The sequence below is a fragment of the Mangifera indica genome, chromosome 4 (assembly GCF_011075055.1).
Source record: "Mangifera indica cultivar Alphonso chromosome 4, CATAS_Mindica_2.1, whole genome shotgun sequence".
In the NCBI taxonomy this organism is placed as follows: domain Eukaryota; kingdom Viridiplantae; phylum Streptophyta; class Magnoliopsida; order Sapindales; family Anacardiaceae; genus Mangifera; species Mangifera indica.
The window spans coordinates 2,407,612-2,419,955 of record NC_058140.1 but is presented as its reverse complement, the minus strand read 5'-3'; the positions used below and the strand labels follow the sequence as shown (position 1 = coordinate 2,419,955).

At 34.5% G+C, this 12,344-nt stretch overlaps 1 protein-coding gene across 2 annotated transcripts; it reads right to left on the bottom strand.

The window, feature by feature from the left end:
- Positions 1–6,938: 6,938 nt before the first annotated feature.
- On the bottom strand, positions 6,939–10,902 carry LOC123212917. 2 transcript variants are annotated; one of them, XM_044632159.1, is made up of 8 exons: positions 10,409–10,902; positions 9,626–9,867; positions 9,407–9,529; positions 9,112–9,228; positions 8,840–9,022; positions 8,389–8,515; positions 7,674–7,845; positions 6,939–7,099 (listed from the first exon to the last, which is right to left on the bottom strand). In XM_044632159.1, exons 1-8 carry the CDS (start codon positions 10,881–10,883, stop codon positions 7,096–7,098), a joined length of 1,443 nt encoding a protein of 480 aa, XP_044488094.1. In that variant the 5' UTR covers positions 10,884–10,902; the 3' UTR covers positions 6,939–7,095. The 2 variants fall into 2 exon arrangements, with proteins under 2 accessions (XP_044488094.1, XP_044488093.1); XM_044632158.1 differs by having other exon boundaries at positions 8,389–8,530; positions 10,409–10,898.
- Between the last annotated feature and the right edge of the window lie 1,442 nt (positions 10,903–12,344).

The following is a 12,344-nucleotide window of genomic DNA, read 5'->3' as shown; positions in this document are numbered from 1 at the left end:
CTGATAGTTTTAATGTGATTATTTAAAATAATTTAACACACTTCACAAGTTATGATTTAAGTAGAATGTTCAATGTCGACTTTAAGATTATTGAATCTTTGATAGAAGAGTTCAATGATCTCCTATAAACTAGTTCAATCTACTCTAAAGTGATATTATTGAACCCATTGAAAATTGTTTTTTAAGGATTGATCACCGCAATTCAGATGAATTTCAGAAAATCTACGAATTCAAAAACATACGATACATCATGTATTCTTTAGTCTTAAAGTCGTTAAATTTTGGTTGAAATAACCAATGTGAAGATTTTGCAAATTATATTGAGTTTGTCCATTTATCTTACAAGCTGATGCAAAACTGGTAGATTGGACCAATCAACATAAATATGTCTTCTGTATCTAATAAATTCAACAGTTATCCTAATACAAAGGCACCTAACTGTGTATGATGTAATATTATTTGATATCTCGAACATATGCTCGAGTATATATCTATAAGTAGTTGAAAATACTTACAACCTTACAATCTTTTCACCCTCGCACACCATTGACATAATTCATGAAGACATTTAATCTCTCATCTGTGGGTTACAAATTTGTAAACTTATTAATACTCATTTTCCAATATATTCCTTCTGAATGCATCTTGAAACGTGTCTCTGTCTGTTAGAATATCATTTATTAGAAAGCCCTAAGTGCCACCCACTGCTCCATTGATGGTAGATGTCAATGGATGGTCAGGTAAATGAGGTAGCCGATAAAATGAATCAAGAGCAATTTGGTTCTTAATTAGTGGCAACAAATTATGTTAGATCAATCACAATTTCACGTGTTACATGAAAATTAATTGGACTTGCATGACAAAGAACTACTCATTCCTTTAGTATTATCATTAATATTCATTGTCTCCTCGAACACATTGCCATCAATGGAAATATCATCTATTTCATCAAGAAGGTTGAAAGCACCCCATGTCAAAACATTTTCTCTTAGTCCACGTACTCAATCCTTTACAATTGACTTAATATTGGACACATTCAAGAGAATATCCGCATCAATACCATAGTGGGAACTACCCTTTTCTACATCATTTTACAGTTATTGTACGTAATGTTGTTCCTTAAAGGAGATACACTTTTGGTTTCATGGTACTAGTCACATACAAGAACTAGATGGGATACATCTTCTAAGAAAAGGCAACCACACAATTGGGTTAGGCCAAACGACTATTTCCCACCCAAGGTTTGTTGTTTTTTCAAATATCCACCTTTTAACTATGAAAACACCAAAAGCTCACCCATCAGTGGTTAACTTTAACACTTTCCATCAGAGAAAAGGATAATATGATAAATCTGGCTCTCCGTTTTAAAATCAATATAAACGGTTTAAAAAAAAATTCTGCAACATTTAATGCTACAGGGGACGCGTGCACACACAACGCACAGAAAGTTGACGCGTGGCGTTGTCATCTGAAAAGCAAAACGATTTTTCAGAGATTTTTGGCGATTCAGGGTTTACAAATCTTTTGTGGTTGACGTGGCAGTATGAAAGGAAGACACTTGTCAAAAAAGCAAAAAATCAAACACACAAAAAATGAATCAACCATCGAATACTGTGCGCTCAAAGGACGTGTTGCAGTTGATATTAAATGCAGTATGATTATATTGAAATCAACGGTGGGAATTTTTGGGGCACAAATCGACGACTAAGGATTAGTCTAGGGAAAGTGAGCGAATGAACATGCGACACGTGAGGGGCCTTTGTGTCATTTCACTCCAATTTGAAAAATGATTTTTCTCTTTTACCAACGAACGAGCGACACTTGTCCAACTAACGTCAGAATTCAAATTTGAACAAAACCTTCGGCCTTCATTCTTTCGTTCAACATTCTATTCGCGTTAGTCTTTCGTTTACCTTGTTTCATTATGCTCCAGTGTGATCAACGGTAAACCTTTAACGACGACGATAAAGACGACCACGACAAGACATCGTTCAACGTTACCAAGGGTGGACGAAGTAGTTTAGTACCAACGAAGACGAGAAAGTACAATATGTTTGTTGTTTTTGGCTACTCTGATCACCAACAGTTCCGACGACAAGCGTAGTGGCTTTTCGTGGTGAGTTGAACAGCAACGATGACGAAGTCTGCTCCAACTGAGGCCTTCAGAAAATATTTCTTGACATCGAGGTTTATTCTTTCGAATATCTTGTTTATCGTTGTTGTCGAGTACTCTAATACTCTGTCTAATATTAGGGTTAGCATTATATGTATATTTTGGGTACTATTATAGTCTGTGTTATATTAGAGTTAGCATTATATGTATATTTTAGGGCAAGGCAAAAAAAAAAATTAACGTGGGGGTTTTAAATGTCCACTGTTGACGTAAGTTTCTGTGTATGACTTCTATTTTTGTGAGTTTTCAGTTCTATATGTGAGTATTAGGAAGTTGAAGTTTGTAACAAGTTTTGGTTTTTTAGAATATTTGAGTGTTATAATGGTCTTTGTAATGTTAGGGTTATGCATTATACGTATATTTAAGTGAAAAAAAATTAACGTAGAGGTTTTACATGTGTACTGTTAACATATTATTTACGGTTAGATTATATTTTGGTAAGCATTCAATTATGTGTACGAGTATTAACTGTTTTTGTTGGGCTTGTGTATGAACACTTTCGGTGGTGTTGAGTTCTGTGTATGGGTTATATGTTCAGTTTCTGTGTATAAGTTAGGGCATGATCAGTTTTTGTGTATGAGTTAGGGCATGATCAGTTTCTGTGTATGAGTTAAGGCATGATCAACAATAATGTTGCATACTGTCTTGTTTCTGTGTATGAGTGTTGTTGTTGTGTTATTGGGTAAGTTACATCATTGTTACATAAGCTGGGATACTCAGTCTCAAATTAATTGTTATTTTTTTAACTAATTCTGTGTTTTGTTAGGATGAGTTCTACAAAGTTGTTCACTATTAAATTTGAAGCTTGTGGCATACCATCTGAAATAAGAAATGTTGATCCAGAAGAGTATAGTTTAATTGTGTTCATCAAGGATGTGAAGCAATGTATTGCAAATGAAAATGAGGAGGTGCAACTTTATCCGGGTGAGCAGATAAAAATTGAAGCAAGATCAGCTAATGGAAAAGGTAATTACATTATTGCCAGTGATGAGGACATGATGTTTGTCTTTGAAGAGTATAGAAAAACATGTCAGCAAATTATTCAGATGTACATTGAATTTATTCCAGTACAGAGCAGATCTCCTTCACCTCTACTACCTTCACACAGTCAACCCAACACCCAACCAACAGAACCTAACTCACCCAACACCCAACCAACAAAGCCTAACTCACCCAACACCTTCACAGCACCTGTACCAACAAGCTTCTCTGAAAATTCTGATAAGGGAGAAGAATTTACCCAGCATGATAATGAGTTTCATTGGAGTGATGCATCGCATGAAGATGAGACTGTTAGTCATGCTGAAGTTGAAATCAGGTCCGAATCTGTTAATGATGATGATGAGACACGAGGACTTAATTATGAATCTGACAATGGTGATAGGGAAAGTGATAAAGGAGAAGATGATGGTGCTAGCAGATTAGCTACGCATATGAAGGGAAAGGCTTTTAAGAAAGATGCAGATGGGAAAATTTATTTTGAGGTTGGACATGTTTTTGACAATGTTGAACATTTCAAGGGTGTGCTCAAAGATTACACGGTTGATCGTGGGTTTGCTACAAGAAAGATATAGAATGAGAAGAGAAGAATAAAGGTTGTGTGTAGATCAGACAACTGCATATTCCATCTCTATGCAACTCTGATGGTAAATGGTCAATCCTACCAAATACGTCAGTACAAGCATACGCACACATGTCTCAGGGTTCATGATAACCCAGTTGCGAGTGCTTCATAGGTAGCTGAGAAATTTGGCAGGTTTATAAGGTCACAAGAAAGGAGTAGCATTAAGCCTCTAGCTGCTCAGTTAGAGCAGGAGCATTTTTTACAAATAAATCATAGAAAATTGTATAGGGCTAAGAGAATTACCACTGGTTTATCAACAAAGGAGCATGTAGAGTCGTATAACTGGCTATTTAAATATTGTCATATTGTGTTGATGACCAATGTAGAATCAAAAGTTGCCCTAAAGGTAATTAGGGATGAAATTCCCTCGACACCGCGTTTTCATCGCTTTTTTCTAAGTTTTGCTGCACAGAAGAAAGACTTTTTAAAAGGTTGTCGTCGTTTTATAAGGGTTGATGGATGCCATCTGAAGGGGCATTTTGGGGGAGTCCTGCTGTCTGCTATAGCGATTGATACGAACAGTGAGATATTCCTATTGGCAATTTGTGTTTGTGAAGTAGAAAACAATGATAATTGCGGTTATTCCTAAGGATATTGAAAGAATTCATGGGTGATGTCTTGCCTATCACTTTCATGAGTGATAGGCAAAAAGGAATAAAACATGCCTTGCAAACTCAGTAGCCTAATGCAAAGTAAATTTTATGCAAGACATGTATATGCGAATTTCAGGAAAACTTTCCCTAGGATACATCTTCGAAATCTGTTTTGGGATATTTCTAGAGCATCAAATAAAGTGAATTTTCATGAGACATTAAATAAAATGAAGGCAATGGATGAAATTAGTTACAAATGGGTAATTGACAATGAATCAGATCAATGGTCTAGATTTGGCTTTGACATTGAAGTCAAATCTGACCATATCACAAATAATATGTCTGAAACATTTAATAGTTGACTTGGAGAAGATCATGAGCTGTCTATTCTCAGCTTATTGGAGTTGTATCGAAGAAGAATAATGAAGAGACTTCATAGTAGGCTGAAGGCAGGTACTGAATGGGTCACTTCATTGCCCAACTTGTTGTTAAAAAATTGAACAAAAGTATTAAGCAGCTCGAAATGTCTCTATTTCATATGCTGGACTGCAAGAGTTCAAAGTGATTGATATGAGTGGTATTCCAAACAGAACATACACCTTGAATTTGGACAAAAGAACCTGTGATTGTGGGATGTGACAACTGTCTGGGATTCCTTGCCAACATGCAGTATGCTCAATATTGCACATGAATTTTCCTACCATTGATAAGTTTGTGGATGACAGGTTACAAATTTCAGCATATATAAAAACATATGTTAAAATTATTCATCCTATTCCAGATAAGAGAACCTGACCAGAGGAATGTGAAGATAAGCTACAGCCATATGTTAGGCATGGCAAAGCTTGGAGGCCCAAAACAGCTAGGAGGAAAGACCCCACTAAAGAGAGAAAAAGAAAACTTGTGTCTACACTTAGGTGTAGTCACTGCCGTGAATTGGGGCACAACAAAAGGCTCTACCAACACAATCCAAACAATACAGGAAGACCCAAAAAAAAGGCATTGTTTCTGTTTATATGTTAACATTCTGTTTACTACTATTTTTTTTGTTTTATTAAACCTAATCGTTTTTTTTTCCCTTATATCAGAGAAGAACAATCTCAACCATAGAAAGTCAGTCAGCTAAAAGTCAGTTTGGTTCATCTTCTTCCTCACAGCATCCACAATCACAGATGCAATGAATACTAGGGATTTTGTTGAATATATGAAACTGGGATTTCCCTTATGTAAATTTTTTGGATAATTGCTCAATTGAAAATTTTGTGCATGTAAATTTATTGGATAGCTCAGTGAAATAATTCTGTGCATGTACATTTTTTTGATAGCTCAGTGAAATGTTCTCTGCAGATCTATTTTCTGGATTAGTGCTCACTGAAGTATTCTGTATATTCTGTCTTTGAGAGTGTTAATTTATGAATTAGTGCTTATGGATAGTATTCTGTGTATTGACAATGTTGATATGAGAAGTATTCTGTGTATTGACAGTGTTAATTTATGAATCAAAATGGTCTGTTATTGCATCTATTCCAGTACACAGCTATTTGCATTTCCAGGTTTCCAAGCAAACCAGTATTAAACAATGTATTACACTACTGTTTGCATTTCATCACTTTCATAATCAAAGGCAGTTCCAAGCGAAAACCTGTAATTCAAACCCAAATGATGCATTGTTTTCAGCCATAGAAGTTGCTGGTTAAATTTTGGAATATGAAAAATTGGTTAATTAATTAAAAGGTCATTTTGGTTTTTTTATTTAAAGGTTTTTAGATCATTTTAATGAAAAAGGTAATTATGTCTTTTAGCATACAGGACATTTCTATCATTTCAATTGAAAAGGGTAAAACAGTCATTTATCCTTTTCTCTAACAGAAAGTGTTAAAGTTAACCACTGGTGGATGAGTTTTTGGTGTTTCCATAGTTAAAGGGTAGATATTTGAGAAAACAGCAAACCTTGGGTGAGAAATAGTCGTTTGGCCATAACACAAAAACATTTTCCAAAAGCAAAGAAAATTTGGAACAAAAATAGATACATCCCGTGTCTATTTCTAAACTGAAATTTACAAGAACATTTATGACACTTAAATATTTACCATTATATCATTGTTATGATTGTATTTAAGTAAGGTTTAGGGAGGAGTGAGGAAGGGAAGGGGATGGGAAAAGAGACATTTCGTGCGAGTAACCTTATGTCCAAGGAGATGGAGAGAGAAATGTTAGATTTTATTCACACACACATATGTATATAACACACACAAACACAAATATGCATGCAAGGGTTTAATCAAATTGAGTCAAACTGAATAATGTTTGACTTGAGCTTGACTCAATTGCTTTAGGGAGAAAACTCAAGCTCAAGCCCATTAAATTAGTAATATCTTGACTCAAGCTAGAGAAAAGAATTAGATAGTTTGAGCTCAGTTCGAACTTGACTTAGAAATTATATTTTAAATACTCAACTTTCAAACATATTATTTTTACCTAATAACTTATATATTTATTAATTACACCTTATATTTAAAATCAATAAACAAAATTTTAAGGGTTTAAATGAAAGATTTGAAACTATCCGAGATATATTACTATTTTACTCAAATCAAGTTATAAGCTCACAAGCTCACCAAGCTAGCTAACATCAAGTTTAAGCTCAACTCAAGAGATGAGCCAAACGGCGAATTGCTCACAGGTGGCTTGGCTTGGTTACACCCTCACCTGCACATGATATTTTATTAGCATCAACAATATATTGCACTCCAGATACAGAAGACTGGTCCTGCTGACATATTATGGCAAAAATAAGTTACATAAATTTCTCCTTTCATCCAAATCATATCAAGTGGTTTAATATAAATACGACCTGTCCGCATTACAAAACCATATTCAAGCAGTAACAAAAAATCTAATCATGAGTTTAATGTTCTTTTAAATTCTGAAAACACGAACTTCAATCAAGCTAATGTCTAATGTTTGTCTATATAATCAGCAACAGGGTTTCGTTTTTCAACAGCTGTGATGCAGAGATGCAGTCAAACAATTAACTCAATTGCACGCATGATAAGTCATAACCATCGACCTCCACGTAACCAACTAATTTCTAATTTTTGGAACATTACTATTGAAGATTAAGAAATTAAGTAAAGACAATAGCGGATACTGAAGTTATTTGACTGCTCTATTTTGTGATGTATAAATGAATATACACACATACATAAGGCTGAAACCGTTCATGCATACAAAATTGATTTCTGGAGACAGGAGGGAAGCAGTTACTTAAAATGTGGCTTACTTTTTTAATAGATTAGGAACATCTTCTCTGGAGCTGACGACAACTGGAGAGGTGGACAAACCTTTTTGTTTGTCTATGTCGGCTACTTGACCACCTTTCTTACTTCTCTCTTCGTCTTTAATGGAGTTTGAGGGAAATGATGATCCAAAGAGCTGCACTGTCAAGCTTCCACCTAGATTGAGATGCAAAAAAAATCACTTGATAAATAAAGTGCATGTACATGTATAATGTACCAATTTTACCAATTTTGGAAGCAGCAATTCCAGTTCAACACTTGAACACATTTAAAGGTAGAGACTGTTGACAATTGTACTGTGGTTAAAATCCACCATGATGCTCAAATTTTCTTATCAAAAGAAATAAAATGCAGATAACAGTATAATCAAACAGAACCACTGGGAGACCATGAAATGCTACATCTAGAGTGCCAAGAACAATGCATTAAGACCCAGTATGTGCCTTTTGATACATTATAAATGCAATTGCAAATTAGAACTCCAAAGAGAAATGACAGCCCAAAGTCTAAATTATGGTTTCATAATGTTCCTTAGTTTAGCTAAAAGTGGCATCCATAAGCACATCCAATTATGAGAATGATTATTATTTATTCCCTTTTATACATACACAGGACCCTTCCAGTCACCAAATTTATTAAGCCAATTCTCATTTTGCAGTCTAAAATATTTATTTAAAATAATCCAAATTTTTTTTTTACCTAGCACAAGAGCAGCACCAAGCCAACCAATCGGCCCCCACCTTTCACCAAGGAGAAACCATGCAAAACCAGCACCCCAGACGGGCTCCAACCCATATATTAATGCAGTTTCTGTAGCAGAGACATCCCGCATTGCAGCCATCTGTACAGTTAGTCAACCTTTTTAGTAACAAAATATTCATGGCAAATATAAGTTTCTATCAAAAGACAACTTCAAATTGTTCCCCATGGGATAATACTGAAAAAATGACTTCAAATGTTCCCATATTTTTTATTTCATTTATGATTAACATAAAGTGAATTCAAATGACAGTTGAATCAAGAGGGAAACAAGATTAAAAATACAACATGCCTATCAGTTATTTAATATATCGCTTTGTGAAGTTCGAATTGTTTTGTTCTAAATAATCAACCTCCAAATAAGGCTTCTATAGAGTCAATGAATTTTTACCTCTATCCATAAACATAACCCAGTTGAGAATATGCCTGTGTACATGGCAGGTATCCATGGAAATGCAGCCATCCAATCCCAAAACATTGTCCACGTCAAAGATGATGGGTCCCAGCTTTGATTACCACCAAACCAGCTACCAACAAAACACCATGTCATAGAGAAGAGAGCAATAACACAAACCTGGATGGAATAGAATTAATCAAACATGCATGAAGAAGTACAAACTGCATTTTTTCAACTTTATAAAAGCATTTGGACAATAGACCAACCTCATATCCAAGGAGAGGTAAGAGGTTCCTTTTACTTGTGCTTCTTGAAATGTGCTCAGTTCTTAGCATATGGACTCCAAAAAACACTGCACTCAAGAAGTTTAACAGATCTCCAACCTGAATCAATATAAAAGCAAAACGTTTAAAATAAATGCAAAACCAGATACCTTCAATTAATTATTTTAACAATATTCAACACTTAAAAACATTAATGCTTTTAATTTGGTCATCAGAAATTGTTCTAACAACACCACATGAATGAAGAAACAACTAGTAGAAATTAGATAATACTCACATTTGGGGGCGACCCACTGGATTCCAGCATTGCAACTCCTATCACAGACATCATGGCTCCAAACCAAGTACGGGCAGGAACTATTGCTCCTAGCATACCATCAAGCAAAGGAACCACAATTACCTGATAATACAGCCAAGCCACAATCAAATTTCAGGTATCTCAGAGGGGAAAAGACTTTCCCTTTGGCATATTGAGAAGATTAATCAAGAAACCTACAGTCAACATTGATATAAAAGATGCACGTCCAGCATCAGATGTTATTAATCCAAGCGCCTGCATCAGATACCCTAGACTAACCCAAAAGCCCAACTCAATTCCTGCATTTCGGGTATCAACACTATCTCGTGCTTGCAACATAAATGGGATGAATGGAATGGCAGACACAGTAAATCTCATTGCATTAAACGCTGCTGGATCTACAGTCGCTTCCACCTCTTTCAGAACAGGAATGCTACTTGCTACAATATTGAAGCAAACTGAAGTTAAAACCTTCACATCATTTCCATGGTTGATGGAGAGTAAACAATTCACAAGTGTTATAGTGAATGCAAGCAACCAGAGATGGATCCATGCTGCCCAGGTATGATCAATAAGAAGAATTGGACCTAACTAATCAGTGTTAAGGAAATAGCAACACCAGATTCAAGCCTTTCATAAACTAATTCATCAGTTTACCTGGAATAATGATTTTCCATTCATAGAGAACTGTATCTGAGATTATCAAATTTTATAAATTTAATTATAAAAATTATCCATTTTACTTATGTCTTTCATTCATTTAGACATTAACAATTTCTCATAGCTACACGAGGTGGACTACTAGCAAATGACATATTTATTAAAGCAAATCCTAAGTCAAAACGCAAAAAATAATCAATTCCATTTATTTTTTGAATCCGAGTTTATCCAAATTTCAATTTTTTTTTTTCACAACCAATTACTTTCCTCAAATTTATCAGTAACCAAACAGAAAATTAAATTAAAAAAGGAAGAGCTTACAATAAATAATAGTGATGACATTGAGCAAAATGATACTCCTAACTTTCTTAGATGCAAATAATATCCTCCGCCACTGCGATCTCCTCCAAAACAAGGACTTAAAACTAATAGTTGGTCTCTTCCGAGCAGCTAAAACGACTTCCTTTTTTGCATTATCAACAACTTTTCTTTGACTCGAGCTATAATCATCAAAATCTATCCCCTTTTTGGATCTCGACCTCGCATCAGAACTAGATGAGGGGGAGGAGGAGTGTGTAGCAGAAGCGACGAAACGGCGTCGCTTACTGTGACTAAAAAATGAAACAGAAAAATTGCAAGGAACTGTAGAGAGCTCAACAGAAGAGGAGTCAGCAGCGGTCTTCAAAGACCATCGATATAAAGGCAAAGAAGCCATGGCCATAGCTCGAACAGAGTGAGCCAGAGAGACTGAGCGCGTCTCCGGAAGCGCAAATGACTGTGATTGAAAAAATTCCATATATATAAATGACCAGTGGAGGGTGCCCACTTGAGCAAAAAGCAAGGGATTTTCAGAGGGAAGGTAACGTGTCGGGTTGTGATTGGACCGTTATGTAAAGGATGGAAACGGCGGGACGAAAGCGAGAAACATTCTTTTTGGCAGTCTCGGGTGAGATTATGGGACGCAAAATGTGATAAACGTGACATGGTAGTGGGCGAACTTAGACTGTCGTGTAAATTTAGAAGTCTGTACTTAGAACTAAGGCGTTTAATTAATTAACACATTTTAAATAAGAATATAGAAATAAAAGTTTATATTTATTTTAATTAATTAAAATATTTTTTTCATTTAAAATCAAATTTAATTAATAAAAAGAATTTTTAACTATTTAAATTTTAAAAATTATCATATCACTCTAAATTAATATAATTTTTAAAAAGACTTTTCAATATTAAATTTGTGTAAATCCCTTCTTTTCTCATTTTATTTTATCCGCACTTTCGTCTTTCTTGAAGCTCAATCGATTACCTCACTTTCAACGATTCATCTTCAACAATAATTCAATTTCTCACATACACTTCTAAAATCGACATATCCATCTTTAACTCATTCTCTCGGTATCGTTATTTTCATCCTATTTCACATAAACAAAATCTGATAACTCACTCCACGTGTCAATCTCTACTTTTTCGGCTCTCTTTAATGTTGATTTAAAGTGTTAAATTGTAATATTTAAAATATATGAGTATAATATGCAAAAGGGTAATTTTTTAATTTTATTCAAAATTTATATATAGTGAAATTATTATTTACTCTTACACAATTATTTTTTCATTAACGAAGTTTAATTTTAAATAAAAAAGTATTAATTTGCTAAAATATACTTTTTCAACTCCTAGATAACATGTCATCGTATACTTATAAATTTATTAACATATATTTATTAACATATATTTAGGCATGATATTACATATTATTTATCTCGATAAGATGTCACTTTATTCAAAAACAAATCAAACATTATACTCATAAACATCTCATACTTAACCTGTCATTAAATATGTCTCATCTTTGAACATATTTGAATTTTTCATACCCATGCTCTAATAACTCATCCATAGCCTTCGGAAATGCGTAAGGTAGGATGGAGGTCTCGAAAACATCATTTACAAAACACCAAAGAGAAGAAACTTATTGCCGCAACAAAACTTTTTGGTCGTCGTGATTGCCACTCTCGACTTTGCTCATCTAACATGTAATTATCTCACTAAAATGGTTATAACTTGAGTTATACAACTCAAATTGACTCGATTCATGTTGCATTACGAAATTAAGACATAGTGATACAAACTCCATGCCTTGGTTAAGACCTAAATGGACCTCTAGAATGGTTCAAAATTGGCTAAAATCTACGGGTAGTGCATATGACAATATAAACAGATTTATGGGATACACTGGTGAAAGTAAACATTCTCAAAT

Bases quoted from the DNA above. Each gene is read 5' to 3' on its own strand.
- LOC123212917 (XM_044632158.1), bottom strand. From the start codon at position 10,883: ATGGAATTTTTTCAATCACAGTCATTTGCGCTTCCGGAGACGCGCTCA. The intron at 9,023-9,111 runs GTTGGTCTATTG...TATTCCATCCAG, and splicing joins TACCTCTCCTTGGATATGAG to GTTTGTGTTATTGCTCTCTT. The intron at 7,846-8,388 runs GTAAAAAAAAAA...ATCTCAATCTAG, and splicing joins TGGTGCTGCTCTTGTGCTAG to GTGGAAGCTTGACAGTGCAG.